General features: G+C 36.7%; 1 protein-coding gene across 2 annotated transcripts; it reads right to left on the bottom strand.

Moving 5' to 3' along the window:
- Nucleotides 1-406: 406 nt before the first annotated feature.
- Nucleotides 407-27,465, bottom strand: LOC124156192 (splicing factor ESS-2 homolog). Of its 2 annotated transcripts, none has more exons than XM_046530573.1 (8): nucleotides 27,097-27,465; nucleotides 26,849-27,005; nucleotides 26,630-26,770; nucleotides 21,139-21,245; nucleotides 20,048-20,207; nucleotides 18,944-19,192; nucleotides 16,705-16,933; nucleotides 407-1,481 (listed from the first exon to the last, which is right to left on the bottom strand). In XM_046530573.1, the coding sequence occupies exons 1-8, from the start codon at nucleotides 27,280-27,282 to the stop codon at nucleotides 1,145-1,147; spliced, it is 1,566 nt and encodes a 521-aa protein (XP_046386529.1). In that variant the 5' UTR covers nucleotides 27,283-27,465; the 3' UTR covers nucleotides 407-1,144. The 2 variants fall into 2 exon arrangements, with proteins under 2 accessions (XP_046386529.1, XP_046386530.1); XM_046530574.1 differs by having other exon boundaries at nucleotides 21,139-21,242.
- Between the last annotated feature and the right edge of the window lie 33 nt (nucleotides 27,466-27,498).

The raw sequence follows: 27,498 nt of genomic DNA, 5'->3' as shown, positions 1-27,498 counted from the left end.
GAAAGTGAAGATGGATGGACTTGCATTCCCAACATATACAAAAATTATGTGAAAAAGTAATTAGAACAGGAAAAAACATGGGGTGCAGAATACTGGGAATATGTTGTTATCTATTTAAAAACTTTCAGTCCAAATCAATGCAACTGGACTATGTGGGAGCCTCCAATTTTTGTTAATTTCCTTAAGCTCACTTACATTCACTTACACTTTTGTTGGAAGCCTCATGAGACCAAATTTAGTAGGCCTCCAACACAGATGAGAATCTAACCAAGACGAGAATTTCTAAAGAACTCAACTTATTGCAGGCATAAACACTCAAAAAGGCAACATGCTACGTATTCACTGGCAATTAGGTAATCTATCTTAGTTATAAGGTTATGTTACCTCACATAAAAAATAAATCAAATTAGAAAGACATCAATCTCTTGAAATATATTCACACATAAAAGAGTTAACCTCACCTTGAATGAATACTGTACAAATCACCATTGATATACCTTGAGACATATAATTCAGAACAAGAGACATGGGTGTAAACCACCCAAATTCACTTCTCGTAAAATTACAGTTTCACGGATAAAATTACTTTGACAGCTGTATTTCTAGTGTAGCACATAAAATAAATATTCTTTGATAAAGTATTCCATACTAATTAAATGTTAATACCACCATAGTCATAAACATTTAAATATTATAGAAGAAACAAACTACAAAAGCACACATATTTAATTCATAATAAGTATCATGAAATTTAAACAAATAATTTTAATGGTAGTACACTGGAGTATTTACAAATAAATAAGTCTTATTCTTTTACCTATACACTTATATACAATATATATTGATATATCACAGACTTTTTACATTATCAGAACTTTTTAAGGTATTCACTGAAGAACAATCCATGTCCTGTTCTGATAAGATAGTGTAAATATTCACTTAAAGCATGATGGAGATGTCTCTCCATTGACTCAATAAGGCAACATCAATAACACTCACTCTTAAGAACATACAAAATCATCAATCATTCTTAAAAATCCCAAAGTAGATGAATATCATGAGAAGCAACTTCCCAGCACAGTATCATCCAAAACCTTTCTTTTGAGTCAAGAGGCATGTGGGAAAAATTTGCTACTCCTTGCCACTAGGACTCAAAAAAATCAGATGCTCTTGGCCTTTTTGGAAGATTAAGAAGGTTGTCAGTTAGATGGGTGACATCCTTCCCTTTCACTGAAGCCAATGACCGCTTCCCTCCACCAGGAGTGTTGGTTCTCTGTCTAGGGGTCTTCGATGAAGGTGATGGCAAGATGGATGGCGTCCCTGGAGTTCCTGATCTCTGCCTTGGACTTGGGCTATATGATGCTCGCAATGCATGATCAGTGCCTAAGCGTCCCAACTGGGATGACGCCAAGCGTCGAGCCGCTGGGGACATGGAGTTCAATCGCTCCAAGGAACCAGAGCCAGGTCTTCTGGGTGATGGCCTGCCCACAAAATAAAATAATTAGTTTGGTTATCAGATTAGCTATGACCCTACATTGGCATCATGAGATCTCCCAGTAGACCCCTTGATATACCGTATTTCTCCAAATATGGTCCCCCTCTGAATATAGCCCCCCCCCCCCCTAATTTTGAGGCTTCAGTTTTGGGAAAAGTGAAAAAAATGCATTTGAATATTGTCCCCCCCTTTACTTTTACCACAGGCATTTATGGAAAAAAAGGGGGGACTATATTCAGACATATACCGTATATCTTGCAAAAATAAATCATGGAAAAGGTTTCAATGATACTCTTTCAAGTGCTCCAATTCACCAAGCTCAATATTATCATCAATTTGTTATATGTATTCCAATGTAAAATCACTTCCAAATATCATTTTCCCACCCAATAGATAATACAACAAAATAAAATGGCTTACAAGACAGAGTGAATGACTATTACAAATTATATTTTAGATTGTACTTCAATTTTTAAAAATCATTGTTCACCACAATTCACCCCCCAAATTCATTCCTTGAAAAGTGAGCTTTAATTAAACTGTGATATGGGAGTCATGAAGTTAAAAAAAGCTAACCCAACAGAGCTTGATTCATTCCCGAGTGGCTTTCAAGAGAATTTGGTAAATTCTGTCATGTAAATAATATAATGCGGTCAAAATCACCGTACAAATGATTTCATGTCAACAGTAATTATTTTCACTCTAAAAAGATAGTCTCTTGCATATGTAGGGACTCATGTAGGGTCAAATGACAAATATCTATTTGCAGCAGCCCACAAATAAATTAACATTGTTATGATACACTAATTATTTCATACTCCTCATCATGAATGAACATTGTTTGGAGCCAATGGACTTGAATACCCACACAAAATCCTTTAGCTATGCTTCTGGCATGGATTGCCTCTATGACTGTGAATAATGGTTTCAGGTTATTTTTTTCTGCAAAATTAGAAACTCTTGGTTTATTTGTCAGTATTTATGTTTTATTGTCAATGAACTTGCTAAAGCAGTCTAAACTTTCATTAAGTACGATTATGCTCATTGTAGTTCTGCCACTCTACAAGATGATATTTGAGGCCATATTGGGACAGATCACTATACAACAACTATTGGAGGAGTCCATGTACATATAACAATAAACAGAAATACGCAACTATTGTGTCTTGATATAAAAGTTATTTGATAATGGTTACAATAATTTTATTGAATACACAAGCCTCACAAATATCACCAATAGAAAATGAAGAGTGAAATATGAGCATGTCTAAGTCTATCTCACAAGGACTTAGGAAATGCAAACTAAGTAGAATTAGGAGCTTATTTTTATGTTAGCCAAAAATGATAAAAAAATAAATAATTACTGATAAAAAATTACCATCTAGAAGACAAAACACTCACAATAGAGAATATCGACGTTAATTTGCATTCTCAAGAACACGGAAAAATTGCCAAACCCAGGGATTAGGGATTGAATTTCCATAGAACTCCTTTTTTTCTGATATCTCTACATAGAGCTGGTGGTCATTTAAGTTCCATTTTTGTTTCTTTCAAACCTACATCCCTTAATATGCTACAAAAGTCAGCAACGATCACTGCAATGCATGAGCAATGTAACTTTTCCCCTCCATTCTTCCCAAAGACATGCGGCATGAGCTCATGGAATGCAAGCTGTTCTTGTGTTTGTGCAGAATCACCAGAGACTTTATTTGCATACTAGAGATAAGATTCCCTTTTTATCATGACCAAACTGTGCATAGAGGAGGCTTTCTCCTATCTCATGAAATCATAATTTCGTCAACATAACAAAAATTAAAATTCAACTATTACAGAGGTAATTGTATGAAAATTTTCTATGGTGGAAATAAAGAATTTCCTGAATGCAAAGTTCACTATTAAAAATTATTATTATACCATGACCAAGGTCTCAATAGATCTCATCTATAGGCATCATCCCATCCATATCCCATATCTCAAAAGTTTTTAAACATGTGTCATGTTTTGATCAAAATTTTTAAAAAGTGGAATTTCAAGTTTTGTTCGTTTCCCCGTGAAAAACCTAATTCACAAAATTTTATAAAACCCATAATTAAAAAGATATGTAATTCTATAGTTTACTATTCTTGATAAAAAGCCTTCTTCTGAATTTCACTTCACGGTTCTATTGCAAAATCTCTTCTCTCTACAAAAGAAACACTTATATTGGTTTTGTAAGGTTTACCGGTTGATGTTCTGGTTCTATATTTCGGTACCCGTTCCTTAGTCTTTGGTTCCAATGCCAACCTCGAGAGGAGGAGGAACCAAGAACTGAACCAACTCATCTCCCTTAATCACATCAAGGTACTTTTCAAAAAAAAAGGTTAAGAAATGTAAACTCTAATAACAATTGCTAGTGAACTATAGACCTTAAGCCAAATATAATATATGTATATATAATGCATTTTCACTAGTGATGGGTCGGTTCGATTCCTCGATTCTTCGATTCCTCGATTCTCGACCAAGAACCGGAATCGAAAACGAGTACTTGCCAAAGTGAAAAATCGATTCCGATTCCAGTAGTACCACAGACCACGTTTCCAACAGTCATTCGAATTTTCGCGCCACGTAATCGTAATAACAAAACACATTTCTTGGGATGTGCGAGTACTCGAAAATTCGAGTCGAGTAGTTGGTACTCGACTCGAGCGTTTCGAGTAGCATTACGAATGTCGAGTAGTTAAGGTTACAGAGCTTTCGAGGCTAGTAGGTCCAGCAATCTGCCGACAGGAAGCGCTATCATGAAACTCATGTAATAATGCAGTTTTTAAAGCCGATAAGTCATTCTAATGCCTTGGCCTGGTAGTTTCAGCTTGCCGAATACACAATTGTTGTGGACGTGGGCGCCGAATACCTTTACGCCAGCCACGGCCGCCGATCGTCTTCCTACCCGGCGCACACTGGTCCGAAATCGGAAAAAGCTGGAATAAAGTCTCAAATGACCTTTTTGGGGATAGAGGCTTGAAACTTAGCGTAAATACTCATAAATTATTACCAGATATAGATTTATATGCCATTTTACATAAATACGACCCTTTAGTGAGATACAGTGGCCCAAACATGACCAATTTTTCAATGCCACGCGAGATATCGTTTTTCCTCAAAAAATCTTTGAATTTATCCAATTGGTTTTGCGTTGGTATGAGATTTATGGAATAAAAAACGCAATATTCCTTTGACCTGGTGCTTTGCCTATACTTTCAATGACGTTTGAAGATTTTGGCTCTCATATGTCAGCTTTTACAATGCAAAATGGCCGACCCGTTTTTCACGTGAACTTTGACATAAAGTAGACATAATCTTTCGTTTACGAAAAATATAACTCGGAAAATTTGAATAAAAATATGTAGTAGAGATTTCTAAAAGAGTACTAATTAGAAATCTAGGGAGAAAAAAGTTTGCGACGAAGGGAATAAGAGCGATTTTTCAATCGCGCGTCAAGGCTGAGCTACACGCCGCGGAACTATGAGGCTCGGTATCTCAGGCTGATTTTTCAAGTTTTTTAAAACAGAATAGAAGAATTTTTTATAGAAAATTGGAGTAGAATATATTGTAGTGTGCATTGCTGTATTGCCTGACTCAGAAATTATCATACTCGACTCGACTCGATACTCGCGAGTAATTTCCAACTCGACTCGATATCAAAAAGTGCTACTGGGAAATCCCTATTATATTCCGAAGGAGCAAATGCAGACTAGGGAGCCTGTGACAGGTATATGGTCAAGATACAGTGATGCATTTGGAAAAGTACCCAAAGTCACCATAGCAAACACTGTTGAAGCTGAATAAGTGGAAGCTTATTTATCAGAGATGAATGCACCACCAAATTCCTTCCCTGGGAAATACTGGAAGACTTGTATCTTCTACCCAAGGCTGAAAGTATTAGTGAAGAGGTTTCTTTCCATACCGCCATCCAATGCGTTCAGTGAAAGACATTTAGTTCTGCAGGAAAAATATGTGAAGTAAAATACAACAGGCTTTATCCTGGCAGAGTGAAGATGCTTTGCTTTCTGAGCAGAAATTTAAAGTCTTTAAAGGGATACTAAATTTCTGAGACATTATTGATAATGATAAGATATTATCAATAAAAGGTAGATATTAAAGGAGATATTTTTATTTTAAATTAAAACATGAGTGCTAATATTCTAAAGTAATACCTATCATGTAACAACACTTTTTAGATATGTTCTATTTTGAAATTTAGCTATTATATTTTAATTACATAGTGATGATATGAAAGATGCTTTTGTCAACTGACTCTTTCACAGAGTAATATTTTTTAAAGTGGTTTTCTTGTTGCCTGGAATTAAGTGATTTTTCTTGGAGCCTACGGCATCAGAATCGATGGAATCGGTATCGGTAGAATCGGAATCGAAATTTCAGAATCTGAATCGGGATCGGAATCGATAAAATTTTGGAATCGACCCATCACTAATTTTCACGTATGCATTCATATAATGTAAAAGAGAATAAATATGTATCTATGAAGAGATTAACGGATAGGAGAGAGAAATGGAGAGCTGCGTCAAACCAATCTTAGGATTGTTGACTAGTGATGATGATTCATATAATATAGATTCAAAGTTTTAACCATGGTTTAATGGGTTTTTACTTTGTTTTGTTATTAATAAATGCATTTGAAGGCACTCTTAGTTTTTATTCAACAAACTAATAGTGCCTCCAAATGCATTAAAAAAACAGCAAAACTAAGTAAAAACATGGTTAACCTTGGATAAAACTATGAATCTATGGATACGCTATCGATCAGAATGTACCACATAAGTTGTTCAATAGATGTCTCCACTTGATAAGAATTATTTATATGGATAAATGCCTTATGCTTGATGTTATGCTAGTAAGCAACTTTAAAATAAAATAATAATGAAAATTGGACGGATTCAAATAAACATTTTTTTTAATCAAGAAACAAGGTGCCTCACCATCAGGTTGATCTCCACAAAGACATCAAAACCAAGCAACATTATTTGCCCTTTAAGGAGGAACCTGCGCTTCGAAATACTGCTTTCATTAGTTAGATAAACTCGACAACAACAAGTTGTAATGGCTAAATTTGTCATTCATAAAAATTAAAAGTAATGTTAAATCAATCAAAATAGCTATACAATGCATGAATTTTACTAAAAATGGAATAATCCTGTGATATGAAGAATGGCTGTTATATTGACTCTTAGGTATCGGAAGAATTTAAAAACTTTCTCTGGATATACAATAAAGCTTTATAACTATATCATTTGTGATGAATAAAAAGAACTTAACTAGTGAGAGCTTTTGCTCTGTTAATTTCAAACTAATTTGGAAAAATAATTTATATATAATTGCTGACCACCAACTCGACAACGCTGTCCACATATCGTAATTTCACACCAGTTGAGCACCTTTGTTTGTTTACGCTACCTCGTTGAGTTACGTTGCATTGTGACAATATTACTCGTTTTATTATCAACTTTACTTATCCTTAAGTTATTAAATATACCTTTGGGCTGATATGATGGCTTCATTATGCCGATTTAAAGGCAAATTTGTTTCTGAAGGTGAAGGTAAGAGCTTGGATAATTTGAGGAAATGAAATGTGGCCGAAAGTGAATTCATCAATTCCATCGAAGTGATTCCAACGAGTGCATCTGTTGAAGGATACCGAATCGTCGACGTGCATTTTTTGGCAAAGCAGATGATTTTGACGTTGATGATGTACACGTTGATTTTCAATTTTATCATTATCAACTTCAGATTCATTTAATTTTGATAATGTTATCTTCTATCTTTGCCATGATTTAATTTGCTTAATCCCATATTAATCCAGGTTCATGAATATATTAGTTTTTAGCACATGATGAAATTGAAGACAAAAATGAAAATTCAAATCCTTTCGTCAAACTTACTTAAATTAGGTCTCATCATCGTTGGTTTTTGAAGATGAAAACACATCAATAGCAATAAAATTTCAAATTTTAGAAGATACGATAAGCTACTGATTTTGAATTTCTTAAGACATTTTTGCAATATTTCCCAACAAAAAGTGTCCATAATTGTTTAAATAATCTGTGTTTATGTCTTGATTTAAGAAGATTAAAGTCCCTGTCGAATGACTGACACAAAGCTCTTTAATGTTTATTTCTTTGTAGATTTTCCATTTAGTAGCCTCATCCATACTATTAATAAGGAGTTGATTAGTGACAATTAGAAACTAATGTTTCATTTATAACCCAAATGTAATTCGAATCATTAGTATCAGGATAATTAAATAATACTTGCTCCTAGTGCCGAAGTTTCAGTAAATTTGGAAGGCTGGCATTGCAACTTCTACGGACTCACTGCCACCATGTCAGCTGCCACCAATTGTTCAAGAATGCATCTTAATTTTTATCCTCCTGCAATGACTTCATGAATAGATGTATTTACTGTTGTTTTTCCAAATTATGCTAATAGAAGGGATTACACTACCAAATATTATGCTTGATTTATAGAGCGATGGGTGTAAGGAAGCCTCTCACCAAATTTTACCAATGAGCGCTTAATAATTTCGCCCCTAGAAGAGTTTGAAGTTTCAACTTGAATTCCGCGCCAAAAACGTATTTCTCGGGCGACGCCATGTTGATGACGTGTAAACCTCATGATATCTGCATTGCTTGCATAAGGAGTGCATTATCTTAGGCGTTATTTCGAGTATAAATAAATGGTAGATGAAACGGAGAATTTTAAATAAGTGGGAGGAAACCTTACGTGTTCTGTTGTGTGCCTAATGTTAATCTACCTCTCGTTAAACATAAGAAAAGTATTTTTTTGTTGTGCCAAACGACCCAGACCGAGGAAGGCGGTGGTACGCCGCTGCACGGAGACAGCATATTCCTTCAGAGATGGGATGTTATAGAATTTGTCAGGGCCATTTTAATGTAAGTCTCTTCTGCTTCTCAATGGGATTTAGTTTCCATTACTCCTTTTGTTGTCTTTGGCCACACATCGCAAAAGTTCGTATGTGCTTAAATACAAACGCGCTCAATGAGGAATTTTACTTTTTAATTGCAAATATATCATTATATTTCAATTTATGTTGGATTTAATGATTATTTCGTGTGCATTTACTAATTATTTGCCCCGGTTTTCACTCTTTGTTTCTATCTTGCGCATTAAAAGCCAACTAATGTAACGGAAAGGGTCTTCGATGCTAACCTGGTGATGTGTCAAATAGTACAAAGTAATACATCATAATCACAAATTTGTAATCCAGGAAATAACGAATTACTCACAACAAGCAGAAATAAGCACATTTGAGTCACGGTGCCGCCAGATTTATAAATAGAAGCACAAAAAGTAAATAATAACTTTTCTTTCTTTTTTAACTTTTCTAATCTTACAGCATAACAGATAAACCAAAAGTAAATGCGTACTGAATGAATACTAGCAAATAGTTTGAACTATCATTAATCGAAAAAGAATAAGTGTCAAATTATACAATGTAATGTTTGACTCCTCTCGCCAGACTTCAAACTGTACGTTAATGCCGACGTCAGGATTTCATCCACCATTTTTTTTCATAATTTAAAAAAATTTCATTAGCTTCAATGAAAGCATATTTGCAATGACAGCGAAATTACGAACACAAAAAACCTGTAGGTAAGAAAGAAAACGAGAGAACTAGCTGAAAAAATTATGAAAGACAGTCCCGATCCCTCATCCTTAACTAGCGTAGCTCAAACCAATGCCACTTGGCCGCCTCGGTAACATAAAATTACTCAAAAAATAAGTATTATAAAAAGGAAGGGTGAAAACGGGTTCAAGTATGCAGTAAATGCATACGAAATAATCATTACATCATGCATAAATAGAAGCGGAATGATAAATTTGCAGTATAAAATAATTTAAATATTCACTCTATAAAAATATATATACCGTATAAGCTTGTGTAAGAGGCGCACAAGTGTAAGAGGCGCACCCCTATTTTGAGGATCGAAGCTATAAAGAAAAAAAAATTTGCGACATTTTTTTTATCCTATCGTGCGGTGCTGCAGACGTATGCCTGGAATTTCGACAGTTATCGAAATGTCCTCTTTCAGTACTATTTGAAAGATGAAATTTTGATAACTGCGGCGGCATAAGAGGGAGTAGAAAGAGTTCCGATCCTCTCTTTGCATACGCCATCGCTCTTCGTTGCTTGTCCTACTCACGAACAATTTTGTTTAAAAGCTCTCGCAGAAGTATTGCAATAGAATTGCAGCCGTGGAAAATTTTAAGGCAAAACACGACAGGCAAATGGCATGAGCTTTCCCAAGAGATTGAACAACAATCGGGGCAATCTCAGCGCCGTAGGATAATAACCACGTCGTAGATTTAAGGCCCCTTGCACACGCACCGATTTTGGACAGCCGGTAAAATATCGGCCGTCCACATTCCAATAGTGAACAATGGGAGAGCATTGGAGCTTGCACACGTATCGACCACACGCCGGCACCGGCAAAATGCCGGTTAGCTGCCGGCTATTGTCACTGTGGATCGCCGACGCCGGCTCAAAAACTTAGCAACGTATCGTTTTACCGGTAAAAATCCGGCGTGTGTGCAAGCATCGCTTCGCCAGTAAAATATCGGCCAATATTTTACCGGCCGTCCAAAATCGGTGTGTGTGCAAGGGACCTAATGGAACTACACTCGGCTCTCCATCAGCTAATGCCTCTGCCGTTTTTTTCCTTTCCGAGACTCCACAGGTAAATATCAAGTTACAGGGGAACAATGGTTTTGACACCAATATTACTATATGCAGTATAAATGCCGCGGGATGCCCACTCGTGGCAATAAATTTAGCGCGCGCTCCGGAGCGAATCACCCCGCGCGATCTTTTCAATGTTCACCTCTGGGGTACCGACGTGACGGCGCGATGCTTGCAAGAAATTCAAACAGGAGCATTTTAAAAATACGTCACTAAGGGAGAAACTCCCCTGCCTGCCGCTTTATTTTGACCCAGGGTTTCAGATGACTGACTCACGCTGAAAACCAAGGCCACTCAGTTCCCCTTGGACTTGCAACCGGTGAAGGGGAGGGGGGAAGATAAGAAGTTTGTGTAAGAGGCGCACCCCCATTTTCGGCTGCAATGTCTGGGAAAAAAGGTGCGCCTCTTACACGAGCTTATACGGTATTCACTCACAAGCGGAATGTTAGTGGAGCACAGCAGAAAACTACGAAAGTAGTGTAGGATACTAAATTTCCTTTAGAATCATAAGTGGTGCCACAAACCTTGTCCTAAAACTTTTGAAAGTGACTGAACGTGTAACTCAGATGTAAATATAAGGGAACTAACGGATATTTTCATGTAAAAATCCGCTCCCTCCGTATTTCAAGCTACGAGGCTATAAGCGAAGGAGCAAGGGAAGAACACGTCCGATCTTGCATGTGACGTCATTGCCTTCAAAGCGAAGGGGAGAAGGCACGGCAATGTGATATACGCAGTTTGCGTTGCCTGAAGTTTCCAGTCCGTCTCGTCTTGTTTGAATGCACTTATACTACGCTCGTTTCATCCGAAATTGTGCTGTTTGGACTATGTTGAATATTAGTAGCCTTGTTTTAACACTTTCAATGCTGACCATGTAAAACTCAAAATCGACCCCCGGTGCGGCTGTCGTTTTTTAATGCAAAACGCATGCATGGGTGCCAAAAGAGCTGGAAAAAATAATGAAAAAATTTTCTTGGCCCTAATTTGTTAGCTATGAATTTTTTTATTCATGACGTGATATCACGTCACCCGCACAGCGGGATATTAACGTAATGCGGGTTGCATACTGTCGGATTTTTCCCCGCACCACCGTTTACTTTCAATTTTTTTCTGCGCAATGTATCCAATAAAATACGAGGAAAATAAATTTGTTATGCTCTACTGGTATCGCCATTGGTATTTTGCCACTGCCATATGGAAATTTTTGGCTTAGATGGATGTAATGCAAGTTATAAATACAAGGAATCGCCGTGAACAGCTGTTTGATTATGATGGTAATTCTGCACAAGATATTTCGGCGTATTCCTTGTACTAGTAATCCTAAGTATCGGGGTAGGGTTCGATAATATTGAATAATTTCTACATTTTCTTCTGAAGCCACTATTCTCGTCACAAATTCCTTCACTCGTTTCATGTTTTCAGCTCCAATTCCTTTCTTCCCATACGACCACCCATAAGCATCAGATATTTAACAAAAATGGTTTTCACATACCATTATGTATTCCCTTCACTGCAGGTGGTTGAGATGGGTGGCACTCTGCTTTCGAGATTATTTTCCGACGGTGTATTAGGGTGTTTCTTGACGTGCACCACTCCTGCCGGCTGTTCTAAGGTTGGAGGGGGTACGGAGATGAAGCGAGGGGTGATAGTAAGATTTAGTCGGTCCACTTGTGAGAACTAGGAATAACCTTTTTGGAAGTGCTATCGGAACATCAAAAAGATGGGGAAGGTATGGGGAAATATTTTGCTGATACGTGTCCTTTTAGGGTTATTGGGGTATAGGCTCCGTTGCCGAAATAAAAATGGATGTGGAAACAGAAATAATCAACCTATAACTTCCTCATTACTATCTTCTGAACTCAAGCCAATAACATATTTTTCAATATGATGTTACCGAGTTAGAAATTAATGCATAAAAACTGGAACTAATAGTATTTGTAAGCAAACATCTTACAAGTAATCTTCATTTAGGCCACGTATCGCGGTTCTTACTACGAATATTCTGCGAAAATCTGAAAATGATGTAAATTTTTACCGCAATAATATTTTTTCATTTGGTGCATAATAATATCAATTCGAGCAAACCATTAAATGATACGTATTGCTAGGAATAGATTTGCAGCATCTATGCCCCTTATTACTTACCCGATTACCGAAAGCAACGATACGTTTTATTTCTAATTACACGAGGGAAAGAGTAATTCCATCGCGCTAGGAAATCTCTAGTTACTTCTTATTTATGTAAGATCCCTAGACTATTGAATAAAGGAGCACATAACATGAAAAAAAAATATTTTATTTACCCAAAACAAATTCAATACAATCGAAATGATGACCATTTTTAAATTATATATTATATACCACTACGTACAGTCATGTATGTTTTACCTGTGTAGGAAATACCTCTCTCACAAATTTTATAACAATATAACAACCTACAATACTATTGCAATATAACAAAGCAACTAAACAAGGCAACCTATAATACTATTGCAATATATGATACAAAAATATATAATACTATTTATGCCTTCTTATGAAAGAAAGAAAAAAGCTCGGGACAGAGTAGAGGAGACCTAGCAGCCAATGTAGATATCTGCGGTCTCTTTCCTACGCCCAAGAGTGCTTGCACCGCAATAGTGCAATACTTGCACCATCGATTTTTCTTTCTGCCACCTTCCTCTTGGATGAGTTCAGGGAAGTGAGATTGATATATTGATGGTAAAAGTGGCTTGGGATAAGGAATGTGGGATGGAAGAATAAAGGATCTAATGACAGAAAGACGGAATTTATAAGGGAAATCTTTCCGGCGGGTTCACGATCAATGAAAAAGCGTGCACAGCTTTCGGGAAGGAATTATTAGGGAATCAATGGAGGAGTGAAATGAATCTAAAAGGGACGGATTTTTTTAGAGGAAATACTCAGGCTCTGAATCGTTTGGGCCGGTATTCGCTGAAAAATGTAGGGCTTGAAGAATGCTAAAGAATCCATCACGACTCATGTATATCCGAAAGCAAAGCAGGTCAAACAAGATAGCAATGCTCCATAAGTCGGATATATTGGTTATAGGAATACTTACCTTGTGAAATATTAGGCCTAAGAAGGTAAAACTCTTCATAGGTCAATTGTTTCCAATTCCTAACCTATTCTTTCGAAGATTATGAGAAAGTATGTCTGTATACGAAAGAGGGTGTCTGGGAAAAGGAGACGCAAAAAACACTTGGGTGGAATGGTGAGAGCTGGGTTTTCTATGAAAGTGATATTTTGAGGGGTCACTGAACTAAGGGTCCACCGCAAAGGACGGACGGTATTGTTAGAGGGTTCAGGAAAGAATAGGACAAAGGGGATGGGCCAGTGATTGACATAAAGGGATCTGGCTTAGAAGGAGGCAACGCAGTACCTGACTGTGAGGGTTCAACCTCCTCCCCACCCTCCTCCTCTCTAATTTCTAGCTCGGAGTCTTCAGAGAATGCCTGATCCCGCTCTCTTCCAGGAGCTCTCCCTTCTTCGTGTACATTCTTCTAGAGAAGGCAGAGAGCTAAGAAGGAAATGTTTGTGCCCTTGCGGAGGTTTCCTCCCTCGACGTCGATGGCTGCAGGTCCTGATGGAAGGTCGAAGACTACTGATCATCTACAAAAGCTGATGAATAGAGAATTTCACCTCTTTCAGGCGGCATTGACTACCGGCCAGCATGAAACATTTTCCGTTTTACTTCTCGCTTCCGTACCATCTGCAATAAATACATTGTATTTTTTTAAATTCCGATAAATAACAGGATCAAAGTAAACACTCTCGGTGAAATAGGCCAAAGCTGAAATGCTACAAACAGCTTTACTAATGTAAAACTATGTTTAGGAACTAAATATTCACAATGGCGAGACAAAGAATTGAAAGCACCCATAAGCCATTGATTTCACGGTTATCGAGAAAATAAAAGCATTTTTATAAAGTAACTCCTAAGCACTTTTTCACTAATCCATGGGATAATGTGCAAACAGTTATTTGCAATTGTAATAAGAATGTTTATAAGTGCATAATATACATATATCAACAATAAATATTATAAATAACTTACACTTTTTCCGTAAATAACTTCCTTCACTCTCGTAATATTGCCGCTTGTCGATCCCCTCACTGCTTAGGAGTTGCACTGACAAACAAAGGAAGGGTGCAAAAGTAAGAGATATGTTACGTTGCATAAAAAAATGTAATGGCATTTTCAAATTTACATTAAAGTTTAACTAATCACAGTACTGCATGTATTAATTGAATAAAACTTATTAACGTCAGACAATAAAGGTTCGAAAAATGAAAGGCTCGCAAGAAGAAAAAAGGAAGGATGGAAAAAATCTATATTCTCGCTAAACATTATTAAAACAATAAAAAATTAATAAACACACATAAGTAAGTTCCAGTTAGTAAATACTTTTGATTTGTAAAATAAAACTCAAATAAAATTTGTCATACTCACGCAATAATAGAAATAAATAAAAATAATAGCATAAAATACAGGGGAGAAAATGAATGGAAATTGGCTTACCTTAAGATAAAAGAAAAAATTTCTCCCGATCCTCCCAGGAAAGGTTGCTTGAAACGGCGTCCACAAATGCGCTCCTAGATCCCTGCTGAACAACTTAGGGGGGTAAAATGTCATAAAAGAACTGAACCGAGCTCTTACAGAGGGCCGGAACCCTCGGGGTACACATGACGTGATATCACGTCATCAGCACCAGGGGATAGCGCACCATGACGTGATATCACGTCATGCCGCACTCAAGGTGTTAACTATAAATCTTTGTCAATTAGAGCTTAAAAAACTTAAATTCTGTCAGATATGCGTTGCGTTAGGTCTCATTCTTTTTAGAACCTCATGCGTGTCATATAATTGCTGAAAGCTATCGAGATATCTTCGAGCTCAGTAGGTGACTCACCTAGCATTTGGCCTCCAGAAACTGGGAGAATTGAACCTGTTAGGCGGAAAAAGGTCAGTTGGTGAGATGGGGTAGGGATGAAACACGTTTCCATTGTTCCCCTGTAACTTGATATTTTCCTTTTTTCCTGTGGGATCTCGGAAAGGGCTGAGGCATTGGCTGATGGAGGGCCAAGTGTCGTTCCGTGAAATCTACGATGTGGTTATTATCCTACGACGCTGAGATTTCCCCGATTATTGTCCAATCTCTTGAGAAGGTTCATGCTATGTGCCTGTCGTGTTTTGCCTTAAAATTTTCCACGGCTCCAATTATATTACAATACTCCTGTGAGAGCTTTTAGACAAAATTGTTCATCAGTAGGACAAGCATCGTAGAGGAACGGCATATGTGAAGAGAGGATCGGAACTCTTTCTACTCCCTCTTATGGGACGTTGCATTCACGAAAGTATTGCTTTAAAATTTTGGTTTCAGATTAAATTTCTCCGACTAATTTGGATCCGGAGCATAAGGTGAAGGGCATTATCCGTGAATATTTGGATCCGAGGTATCCGATCCGACCATGCCTAGTAAGCATAATAAGGTTAAGACTACAAGTGAATACATACTTATCTCCGAGCACCATACAAATCGTGTAAATTTAGCTGAAAAAATGCCGCTATCACTGCTGCAGTTATCAAAATTTCCGCTTTCAATTAGTATTGACAGAGGAAATTTCGATAACTGCCGAAAGTCCAGGCATACAGCTGCAACACCACCACGCGATAGGATTTAAAAAAATGCCACAAAATTTTTTTTATTTAGCTTCGATTCTCAAAATACGTACTCCTCTTACACGTACTAATACGGTACTTTCTCTTTTGCATAAGAACCATCCACAATGGGCTTGTTCACCAATTTATATTTATTATTGATTATGATCAGAAGTGATAAGCAAATAGACCTTTACATTTCTGATTTTTGATCCCTCACCTACTTCGTGACCTTGGTGATATTCACAATAAAGAATCAACAACCTAAATCCTTTCCCTTAAAAGTTGATGATGTCACAAAGTACACTGTGCCACTTCTCGGCCACTTTCACCCCTTGAGCATCGGCCTCATGTGATTTGTTTTTAATTGCTATCATGTGAGACATCCATTCTCTCAATGAGTGGTTCTCCCTGAACAATTAAATCAACTAGATCTTCAATTATATCCCTAACTCATGAAAAATGGGTGCCAACTTTTGCATTTTCTACTTTGAACATATGACTGAATGGCTGAAATGGGAAGATTATTTTTCATCACATGCTATCTTTCACATCCATCCAATGAATTCATTTAATGAATTGCAATTCTGGACCATGGTGAAAAACCCAAATGCCAGGTTTAACAAAGCAAATATTTTCAAGCATAAAAATGTTTTGAGCAGCTACATCATATAGTATGGCTATGGTTTATAAACTACATGGAACTGTCTCCCTCTTACTCAGGCATGGACAAAGTCAACATTATAACAACAAAGATATTCCATAAAAACTCACGTTCTCAGCTGAGCCCATGCGGCCTCTATTGCCTTCTGCTTACGGTCACGATGATGCTGGCCAGCCTTCTCTGCCAGCTTTAGTGCCAGCTTCTCCCTCTTTGGAGGCTCTGGGATCTTGAACGAAGGTCCAGGTGTGGCATGCAAGAGACGAGGGGTGTCACCACCATCTAACCGGAATGGTGTGCCCTCAATCTCACCCCACGTCATTAGAGGAGACTCATTCACCCCTAAAACAACAGGGAAAACATCTATTTGTAGAATCTACATGGCACCAGAGAATGTAAAATATCTGTAAACCCTAAACTTTCATATTAAGTGTAAAATAAGTTCAATAGTCATGATCCTGAATAATTGTACAAAACAAAACAAACTTAAACATCTTGAATAACACATAATATAGTTGTATAATGCACTGTTTGTGGTATTGACAGGGCTATTGAATACACTGTGAAAAGATATGATCATTTAATGCAACTAAATGCTATGAGGCACATATATACATTACGTATCCAGCGCATACTTGCAGTTTTATGAATTTGATGGAGTCCAAGGGCTTCACCTATGACCAGTCTACCCACTAACTAAACATTCTCCCTAACTTATTTCAAGCTAGTTTCATCGCAACAAGTTTCTAATCCTAAAAGTGCATTATTTCTTGAGAATAAATACATCAGGATTCATCTTATACACACATGGGAACATCACACACACAATGGGCTATCTAGAAATTGTGTATCCTAATGAAATGTTCAGAAACCAATAGTAACTATTCCTTCGTAATAACCACTATGCTTGGCCCACCACTGTACCTTGCCTCACCCAACTTCCTCCCTGCACAATGGCAAATTTACAATTTTTCTCCATTGTGCGGCTGTTGCCATTTAGCAAAATGATGAACTTCAGAAATAAAATTTGGTGTGTTTATAATGAACATGATAACCTAAGTGGTGTGAATGGAAGTTAAGTTTCATTGCCAAGGATGCTGGAAGGTGCTTACTGTTAAACTCTCCAGACTGAGTGGTGCCTCACACAAAGCCAACCATCCATAACTTGGTCATCACTTATGATCAGAGAAAACCATGCACTGCACGTAATTTTGCATGACACTCATACCCTCCATTATCCCACTCCCTATGGTCACTTAAGCATGGAGTTTTACAATTACATCAAGTTGAAAAAATGTGATTCATCCCACCTGGCTGGTACTCGCAGGTGGCTCCAACTGACACTAGAGTCTAATGCTCGGGTTACAAATGCCAAAAAAATTAGCAGCCCACAAGAACCCAGCAGTGGGTCCATGCCACATTCTTGGGGCACTGTACGAGGAGGGGCTCAAAATTAAGGGTCTCTACGGTACATATTCTCTAGCTGCAGTGGGCTACCTGAGTGTGGCAACATCTCTAGGCAGTGACTAGAAGAAGAGCCTACGCATGACTCACCTGCGGGTCACACCATACAGAATGCAGTACACTTGTGACTCATCAGTGGGTCCCACCACAGTCTAAACCTAGGAAGGGAGATTCAGCTTCCCAATGAGCACGTTAGGTCAATGGAGACAGAGAAGTGGATTTTAAGGTTGGGAGAATTACAGAAATAACTACAAAAGCAAAATTGCCAGGGTTAAGTGGATAGAATTATAACAATGGAGGAGCTCAATTTGTCGAAGACATTGTTTGTATCCGAGTGCCTTTAAGCAATTTGGACCCCCTCAGCAAATGTGGAGTCAGAAAGATTTCTTTTCTGCTATAGCACTGTGTAAACAGATAATAGAACAAATCTAAAAGAAGACAATTTGGTCACAATAGGAATATTTTATTTGAAATTACAGACATTTAAAAGTAATTCCTCTCTCTATGTAAGCTGGATATATTGATAAGCAAAGGATAAAATATATAAAATTGGTGAATTTAATCAATACTCCATGTATATTATTGCTAAAATTATCCCCGGTCAATAATATCCTAAATTTAGGGCAATGGGTAGGCCACTGAAAGCAACGCTCACAATCAACATAAAATATTTTGCCATTAAAAAAACACCAATTTCAGAGCAAAATAAAGTCGCTTTTGTAAAAATATATCACAGACCAAAAATACATAACACAGTCCAAAAAGTATCCAATTTGGTTTCCTCATCGATAATAACCTTCTCTAGTATCACACATCATTTTTAACTTCCATCCACCAGCTCTCACAAATTTGAATTCAATAGAGCCTTAATTTGAATGCAATACTTACCAGGAGCAGGTGATGGAGTGGCCATAAACCCATAACCATTGACAGTGGGTTCATCACTTGCTGTCACCACCTTCCCATCCACTCCTATCTTGCCTTCTTGAGCTCTTGCCTGAGAATGCGCTAACTCTTGTATGACCTCCTTATTTTGCTTCTCATCGAAAGGGTTACCAGCTAGCCTCGTATTGCCATGAACAACTTCTTGCCTGAGCTTGGCCATCTCAACCTCTTCCTCGGCAGTTCTTTGAACCCCTAATTCGAAAAATTCAGAAACACATCAGGTAAAAGAAATGTACCACTCATCCAAACTCATTAAGCATTTTGAACTTGCAACCACGATTTGCCAGCCCCACAGAAGAGGCAACAAAAATCGCAACTGTAAAATTATCCTATGCCTGAAATTCAAGCCTCAGCAATGTAATGTGAATACAGTCAAAAACATTCAGCTTTGATAAGACAAATTATGTCATAGATGATTGGTTGGCTCAAATTTAGCAAATGCCATACTTGAAGGTTCACAACAACAACAAAAATGTGGACTTGCAGCAAAATTACTTGGCATGTAGGATTCTCCTCAGAAATATTTAACAGATATATATTACTCTATAGAAGCTTCAGGCTCCATCATGAGTGTATTGATAGAAAAATATAAAAGCAGTCCTCCACTGCTTACTTAATAGCTGACTTTAATGAAATTCCCAAGTCCTTATTCATTAAAGAGGATATGAACACCAATTCCCAGTTAAGCACAGAAGATAAATCCCAAAAATGTCTGCGATGATGAATTGCAGAACGCTGAAAACACTAGCATTGATAGAAAAAGATAAAGGCAGTCCTCCACTGCGAACTTAATAGCTGACTTTAATGAAATTCAACATTCTACTATAATGAAATTCAACTATTCACAAGGTGAGAAAGTCCAGCAGTTTTACTTGAATCTACTCACACTTAAAGGTAGAGTAATGTAATGAGTAGAATAGGATGCACTGATACCATTAAGAATTTAAGCTCAACAACAATCTCGTGTAGGCTTCAATAATATCTCCTGCCATGTAGTTTTAGACATTAACAATATAATGAGCTAGTATTAGAAACAATGAATCTTACCATCAGGAACAAACATGATGTAGTTTTTATTTTTATAAGTCCACGTATCTAAATTCAGTGGTCTCTCATAAGGTTCAGCTTGGTCTTGAATGGAAGGCAATGCAAGCATCTCTTCTTTTCTCTCATTGCATTTGGCTTCTGCATCATAAAGCCAAGAAAACTGTAAGCAAACATGATTCATTGTAAAAAAATAATAATGACACAAATAACTATGAATTACAAATTAAGAAATGAATTTATAAGTATCATAATATTTATTCACGACTATAGTCTGTAAACGGTAGGGTGGCACACAGGCCCAACAGCTAGCTACCTGGCAGGCCCATGCACCACCCTGTGGTATACAGACTATAAATGAGAAAGGTTCTAGCAGCATTTTAATTGCATATTTTTGTGACTATATCGCTCACCACCCAAGCATCTAAACTCAGCCTTTGATTTCCATCATCTATGGCCACTAAACAAAACTTATGGTGATGAATATTAACTTCAGCTGATCATATGTGTTAGGTATGAGTCCAGAAGAATTAACAACTGATTCTTATTACATGTATACGCTAAAATATGCGTTAATAGCACCAGCTTTGGAGTTCATCTATAAATACAATTTCTTCTCGTCATTCACCTGAGGTCTACATAAGTATTTACATGGATGCCTTATTACCACAAGATACAATTCTTTTCATGCAAATGGCAACAATAACATCTTGTATCAAGTGAAAATATTAATGAGTCATGTGATGTTTGGCTTCATTTTGTTCTTTTGTAGAGTATTTTTTATGATATATTATGCATTAATTTTTCTTCCTTCTTTATTATATTTATATTTATCAAACTGCTGTAGCATGCAGCAGCGGTTCAATCATATCAAATGCCAGAGAAGCAATTATTCGCGGTGAATATATAACAAGAAACTACTTTGGAAAATATCCCAAGCTGATAACAACAATCATAAAGGTAAGTATTAAAAGTTCAAACTAGATATCAACAAATTACTGTCATGAAATAAATGCAGGAAAGCAATGCTCACTAAGACAATGAAGCCGTTACACTGGTTTACTTTCAGGGATTCATTATCAACAATTACTTACCTTTTGCCTGTACTTTACGTCAGCATTTTTCATAATTTCTTGAAAACTTTGGTTGTCCTCACTCGTGTGTGCATTCAAATACTGGTCCAAACTCAGCTTTGACACTGCTAGAGTAAAAAAGAACTTATTAAAAACAAAAGCACTCCAACAATTGATTTATAATAAAACTATTACAAGATGATAAAACTAAATAATCATGAGAAGTCTTCACCATAAATACGAAAAACACACTTTTATAATTATAAAACACGTAGTCACCCAGTATTCACAATATAACTGTGGATTTCACAGCAAGCCACTCAGATCAATGTAGAGTTGTTCCCAAATTTGCTTAATGTGATGAGACCTACCAATTATTAGTGACTACTTTCAACGAGCATATTATGATCCAAAGAACTACTTGGCAACCCACGGACACTGAATTAAAAAGGAAAACCAAATTAATGGTAGCTTTTCTTCATGAATGTTGGACATTTAAACAGGTATTACTTCAAGTTCCCAAAACATGCTCATTGTGAATAAGTTCAAAACCAAACAGGTTTGCAAACTCACATCCTTATTCATCCAAACTAACAGAATATTATGTTGAATAATAATATAGATTACTTATATGTATAATGATCCAACCCAGCAAATTGTTACATGCATTTATTCAGAGATAAAACACTAAGAGTTATTTCCCAAAGCAACAAATATAATTTAAAACTTAGTCTGCTTCATCAAAAAAACAACCTCCAACAAAAATCAAGCCTCCAAGAGTATATACCTAACAAGACCACATCATAAAGAACCCACGACCACGGAAGCAAAAACAAAGTTAAAAAATAATGCAAATTTTGGCCACCGACCAAATTACTAGAATGATGGTTACATGACTTAAAGGGTAAAGAGTATGAAAAATTAAGAGGTCATTTAGGAAAAATTAGGAGAAAATATTTTCAGAAAGAATTAGAGATATGATGCAGGCAATTTTTTATACACACAGGATGGCAAACATGCTTTCTATGGGGAATTATTTGTTATTGTAGCTGTTACCACCATCATTAAAGCAGTAAATATGGAAGTAACAATTGTTTTATACTTTCATCACTTGCCACTCAAGATTTTGGAAACAAATTTTGGGGACTAGGATGCGGTAATAATTAGTGCCACTGAAAGTTAAGTGTCAATGGGGAGTTCTTACCGAGACACGATGTTTAATTGATTATGTCAGGCAACAAAAAACTGAGAGGGTAGAAAATGTCAAAAAAATATGGTTATTTACATCTTGCCAATGTATCTCTCCTAAACATCTCCAAAATGGAAGAGAGGTACCATATCATGCTATATTGTATCTATGTATCACTTTTTGCGGATAGCAATTTGGGTGACAATGTTCAATTTGAGTTTGCCATAGATATTTGGAATGAAAAGAATAGCTTGCATGGGAACATAAGAATAGTAAGCCTTCTAATATTGAAACAGACTTGGTAAACATAATGAACATAATAAGTATGAAAATGAAGGAATATTTTTTCTAAGTTCTACTTTTGAACTGAAGCATTTCTGATCCAGGACAATTGGAGCTAGGTGATCGAGTTGCAAGTTGGTTGTCACAATAGCCCGACGTTTACCTCTATAACCTTTGACCTCCGTATTAACCTCGGAGGTCAATTAGTGGATAGGAAATTAACTTACCTATACGACACATCTTTACTACATTCAATCGACATGGGAAGATTTGGAAGATATTTTTTAATTTTTATTTCCATTTAATCTCATTTCGTTTAAAGTGGGTAGAGCTGATTTTCTCTGTATTCAATGTGTAGAAAGTACATAGCATAATTTTCCCTATTAGAACATTATAAAGCCAACTCTCAGTTATCCGTGCTTACCAATGTAAGGCTAGGTCCAGGTAATAAAAAGCATAGATTACTGACAATATAATGAATTTGGGAAATTGAAGTAGGAAAGACGTGAAAATGTACACAACTGTGCAAACTTTTCTGGAGAATTCAATTACTGTATAAGCTTTACTGTAATCGCATCATGAAGGATAATTTAAGTTTTGGAAATATAAATATCACTATCTTATAAATGTCCACAACTTCAATAACTGAGCACAGCCTGTACACATTAAAAATAATATCCAAATATTATGTCTGGCATCATGAGAAAGAATATTTCCTTCGCAACAGACCTTTCATGTTTTTGGAGAAATGACAACATCATTGTTAGTTATAAATAAACAATTTGTATGGCATATCAAAAATATTTTTCCACTACTAATACAGAAAAAAATTTATTCAAAATAATATCCACACATACAGGTGGAGGAATAGAAATTATACATCGGTAAATAGTTATACAGGTGCAATAATAGAAATTATGTACTTTTGGTAAAAACTTTAGTCAGTTAGTAAAAAAAATATTTGCTCTATGTGTGCTGGGCCTGAAGGACTTAAATTTGGCTCATTCCAATTATTACATTAATTGCTCTTTAGGCTAGAAATAATAATAATGTAATAACCATAAAGAAGGTTCCGCAAAGCCACTGACAAGTTATTTTTTCAACATAATGGAGTATTATTCCATATTCCGCCCACATTCACTATGTTCCCAATGGGGAACTTGCATGAATTTTTTTTATTTAACAGGCGGACAGAAAATTATTTTCTGAATACAACAAAGAAAACCGCATGTAAATCTGAGTTTTCCTTCGCGAGATATTAAATGATAAATATAACGAATTTTAAAGCGCGGGAAAAACTCCCTCACCCCCCAAGCCACTGCCGACGAAGCCTCGATGACGTCAAAGGTGCCTAAACATCACACGAAGCTATTGTTGTGATTGCTTGTAATAGTTGCCTGCCGTTGTGAGAGCTCCGTTTGTGAGACGTGTTGATTGTTTTCAATTTAAGGATAAATATCCGACAATAGAGGCTCGAAAGCCTCATATTTTCTATTATTTATAATATTAATAATTGAGTAAGGACATAAAATATAAAACTGAAGAAGTGAAACCAAATATTTTATAATATCTAATTGTAAGTAACATCGTTGTAGCAGTCTGAGCCACGGCCGTTGGAAGGGGGATACGTTAATTGTAAGTTGATGTTATCGACGGCATATCATTCATTTAAGTATGTAATTAGAACGATGTTGATGTTTACTAATGTCCGCTTAGCTTTTATATACAATAACTTCCTCCGTTTATTCGTAGGTACCGGAGAATTCGTCGTTTAGGACTGTATGTGCTTGTATTATGGGGTGAATTCCAGCCAATGCAACTTTTGATCGCTGATTGGAGACATCTAGGAACATTTTTGTGCCAAAATAGTGTTATTTTCAACGTGACATCTCCCGTTAAGCTACTACTAATAATCACAGTGCCAGTGGTTGTAATGCACAAAGTTTGACAAGGTTGAAAAATATCGGCCAAGAGTTATCAGTGTTCCATCGTGATTGAATTGTAAAAAGTGCTATTACGCTATCGATAAATGTCTAACAGTAGTGTAAAAATTGTCAGTGGCTTGCTAATCTCCGTTGTTCACCGTAGATATGACATTTCACGATCACGCTATTGAAATAAAAACTGTGAGTGAAGTTTGTTATTCCATTATTTCAACGAATAGTATTGAGAAAAGTCACCTGTGTCACTTGTGTGGGCTAATTTAAGGGTTTAAATCAGTGAATAAATAGTTGTTTTCATCATAACGAGTTCTGTTATTGTAAGTTGTACGTGATGAATATAAGAATGTGACAGTGACATCCAGTTTTTGATAAGAGTATTTGCCTATTTCCCACTATATTTTTATGGTATATGCTAGTATATTGTTTCTGGATTTACCTATATTATTGAAATAGGTTATAGCTTGTGTGTGTGTTGGCAGCGAAACCGATTCGCGATCTCACATGTGGATTGTGTGCGGACTGTTTTGCTGTGAATTCGTACCGTAGGACGGTTAGGACTACCTTCTCCGTTAATTCGGTGTTGCCAAATTCAACAGCACAGGTTACTCTAATGTCAACAGCACATCTTACGATCGTTATCCTCCAGTATTAATAGTTTCTTTTACAACTCGATTTGCCGCCGACGTATAGCAATAATTTGTCTTAACAAATTCCATGAGGGTCGTGGTATCAATTTTTGGTGTCCGAAAAAAAGGCTGGTGTCCTAACACCCCATGCCACACGCCTTTTAGGCGGCTTGCGGGGTATTATGTAGATGTAGATGATGTAGATTTCAGGTGTACTATTCGAACGAGTGGCAACGTTATCATCCATTTTTCTGATCACTAAAACATACGAAGTGAAACGCTTGTACTTCATCATCCCGATGCCGCATTATTAATATCCCAAGTAATAATCTAGGCACAATGGCAATAGGAAAACTTGCCCAAGAATAACAGAACAAAATAAAGTGACGATGAGCGGCTAAATACTCCCGCAAAACAAATTTTACACCATGCGCTCAGCGTATTTCCCTACTCCCTACGGTTGTTTAGGCACCTATGACGTCACGCCTGGCCTCGGCAACGCTCGGGTGTCTTCGCGCAGTGGTCGGCTCAGAGAAATTTTTCTCGATTTTAAATGCAATTTTTTTATTTCTTTTGATGTTGAATGGAGAAACTGAAGGTATTTTTGCGAGCTAATGTATCCATTTGACTTATTCAAAATAGTTTTTAGAGCAATCTACGACCCATGCAAGTTCCTCATTTTTATCCATGTTTTTTGATAATCTGGATCTAACCTTACATTCATAATCATGAAAAATGGAGAGATTTATGATCAATTTAGACTACATACTTTCTACCAATAGAATACAAGTAGAGAAAATTTGCAGAGCCAAATTTAAAAGATATTTTACTTGTCGGAAATCAAAATTTGTGTAAAAACCTCCAAATCTTTCTATGTGCAGAGAATGTATATTATATAAATGTTTTGCTAAGAAGTCCTAACTGATATTGTCAGATAGGACTTGTTAGCCAGGAACACTTATTATTTTTTTATCAATCTTTTACTTATAAAGTAACATTGGAAGTTATAACTGTCACTCCTTCATTTAAATTCGATTTCTATGATATACATTCACATGAAAGTATTGCTCACAATAATACACATAATAAATTTTATGCCTCTATTTTCATGTGCATGATAAAATTCGTATATGTGGTTGCGGCAGGCCCTTGAATATCAGCCTGTCTGGTGGTTACCTCTGCCACCCAAAGAATGAAGATGATATCATATTAAATTACCTAGAAGTAAATACAACATGCATGATGTACTGACGATATTCGGACTTACCACTACGATGTGCAGAATGCATTGATACTACACCTCAACGAAAGGGGACTGTTTCTTCGAAGTTTATACTTAAACACACCGGAAATTATACAATAAATCTGAAATTTCAAACTCTAGACCACAACTAGTGGATGAAGCATTATTTCATTTACGCCGTGTTCAGATAATAAACAACTTTCCGGATCCAGATATTTAAAAATCTTACCATTGGGTGCATCATTACATTCACTTTTCCCACTTGTCCCAGGATTCGTATTTTCGGTAAACGGTGCGGTACCTGCGACTTCTTCACCCTCCTCTCTTCGGACATCTACAGGGGTTTCAAATGTGGCAGGACTAGCAGCATCTAAAAATATAAAAATGAGGTTAGCTTATTGTTCATTGTCTTCAAAAACGTTCTTTGTTTTAAAATTAGATAACATACATCTTTCAGTAGGTGGCCTTCTACCGGAACTGTACTTTTCGTAAATCTCCCTTAACTTTTGTATGTCATTTTTTTCAACTGCGTCCAAGTACTCATTCTGGGCCTTCACTTTCTCTAAATCAGGAAAGAAGTCCCTCTGGATGATTTTCCCCATTTCCTGGAATATTATGATAAAAATCGACGTTAGCATCACAAATAACGAGTAAAAATCAATCCAGGCACGCTATGTTGCAACATGTTAAGTTCACCTCAATGTATGCTTCCTCGTCCAAGATTTTCTTTGGCTGGCGAACTTTACGAATGATGCTCTTCGGAACTTTAAATACGGCAACATCTTTCTGAACAGTGGCTAAAGCCTTTTCGCCAGGCTTTGGATCCAAATCTGTCGGCATTATTGGTTGAAACTCGCGTAACTCCGAGCGGGTAAAACTCATTCAGAGATGATGGTGCGCAACATACAAAAAAAGCTCCCAAGCCACTTAAAGGCAGAAAATAAATAAACCAAAGAAGAGGTAAATATTCTAATTAGAGTAGTCTCCCTACATACTTCTTCATACGTTTACGACCGATGAACACGGAATTTTCCACATGTTTCTCACGATTACTCGAGCCCTCAAGCGTTTTTGTACAACACAATAGAAATCATAGAA

The sequence above is a fragment of the Ischnura elegans genome, chromosome 3, assembly GCF_921293095.1.
Source record: "Ischnura elegans chromosome 3, ioIscEleg1.1, whole genome shotgun sequence".
Taxonomy (NCBI): domain Eukaryota; kingdom Metazoa; phylum Arthropoda; class Insecta; order Odonata; family Coenagrionidae; genus Ischnura; species Ischnura elegans.
Note: the sequence above shows the minus strand (reverse complement) of the source record. Positions and strands in the feature narration are given on the sequence as shown.

What these genes read in the sequence shown, in the direction of transcription:
- LOC124156192 (XM_046530573.1), bottom strand. Translation starts at nt 27,282, where the DNA reads ATGAGTTTTACCCGCTCGGAGTTACGCGAGTTTCAACCAATAATGCCG. An exon ending in AAGGCCACCTACTGAAAGAT is followed by an intron (nt 26,771 to 26,848) that starts GTATGTTATCTA and finishes TTATATTTTTAG; the next exon opens with ATGCTGCTAGTCCTGCCACA. An exon ending in GCATGGGCTCAGCTGAGAAC is followed by an intron (nt 1,482 to 16,704) that starts GTGAGTTTTTAT and finishes TTTTGTGGGCAG; the next exon opens with GCCATCACCCAGAAGACCTG.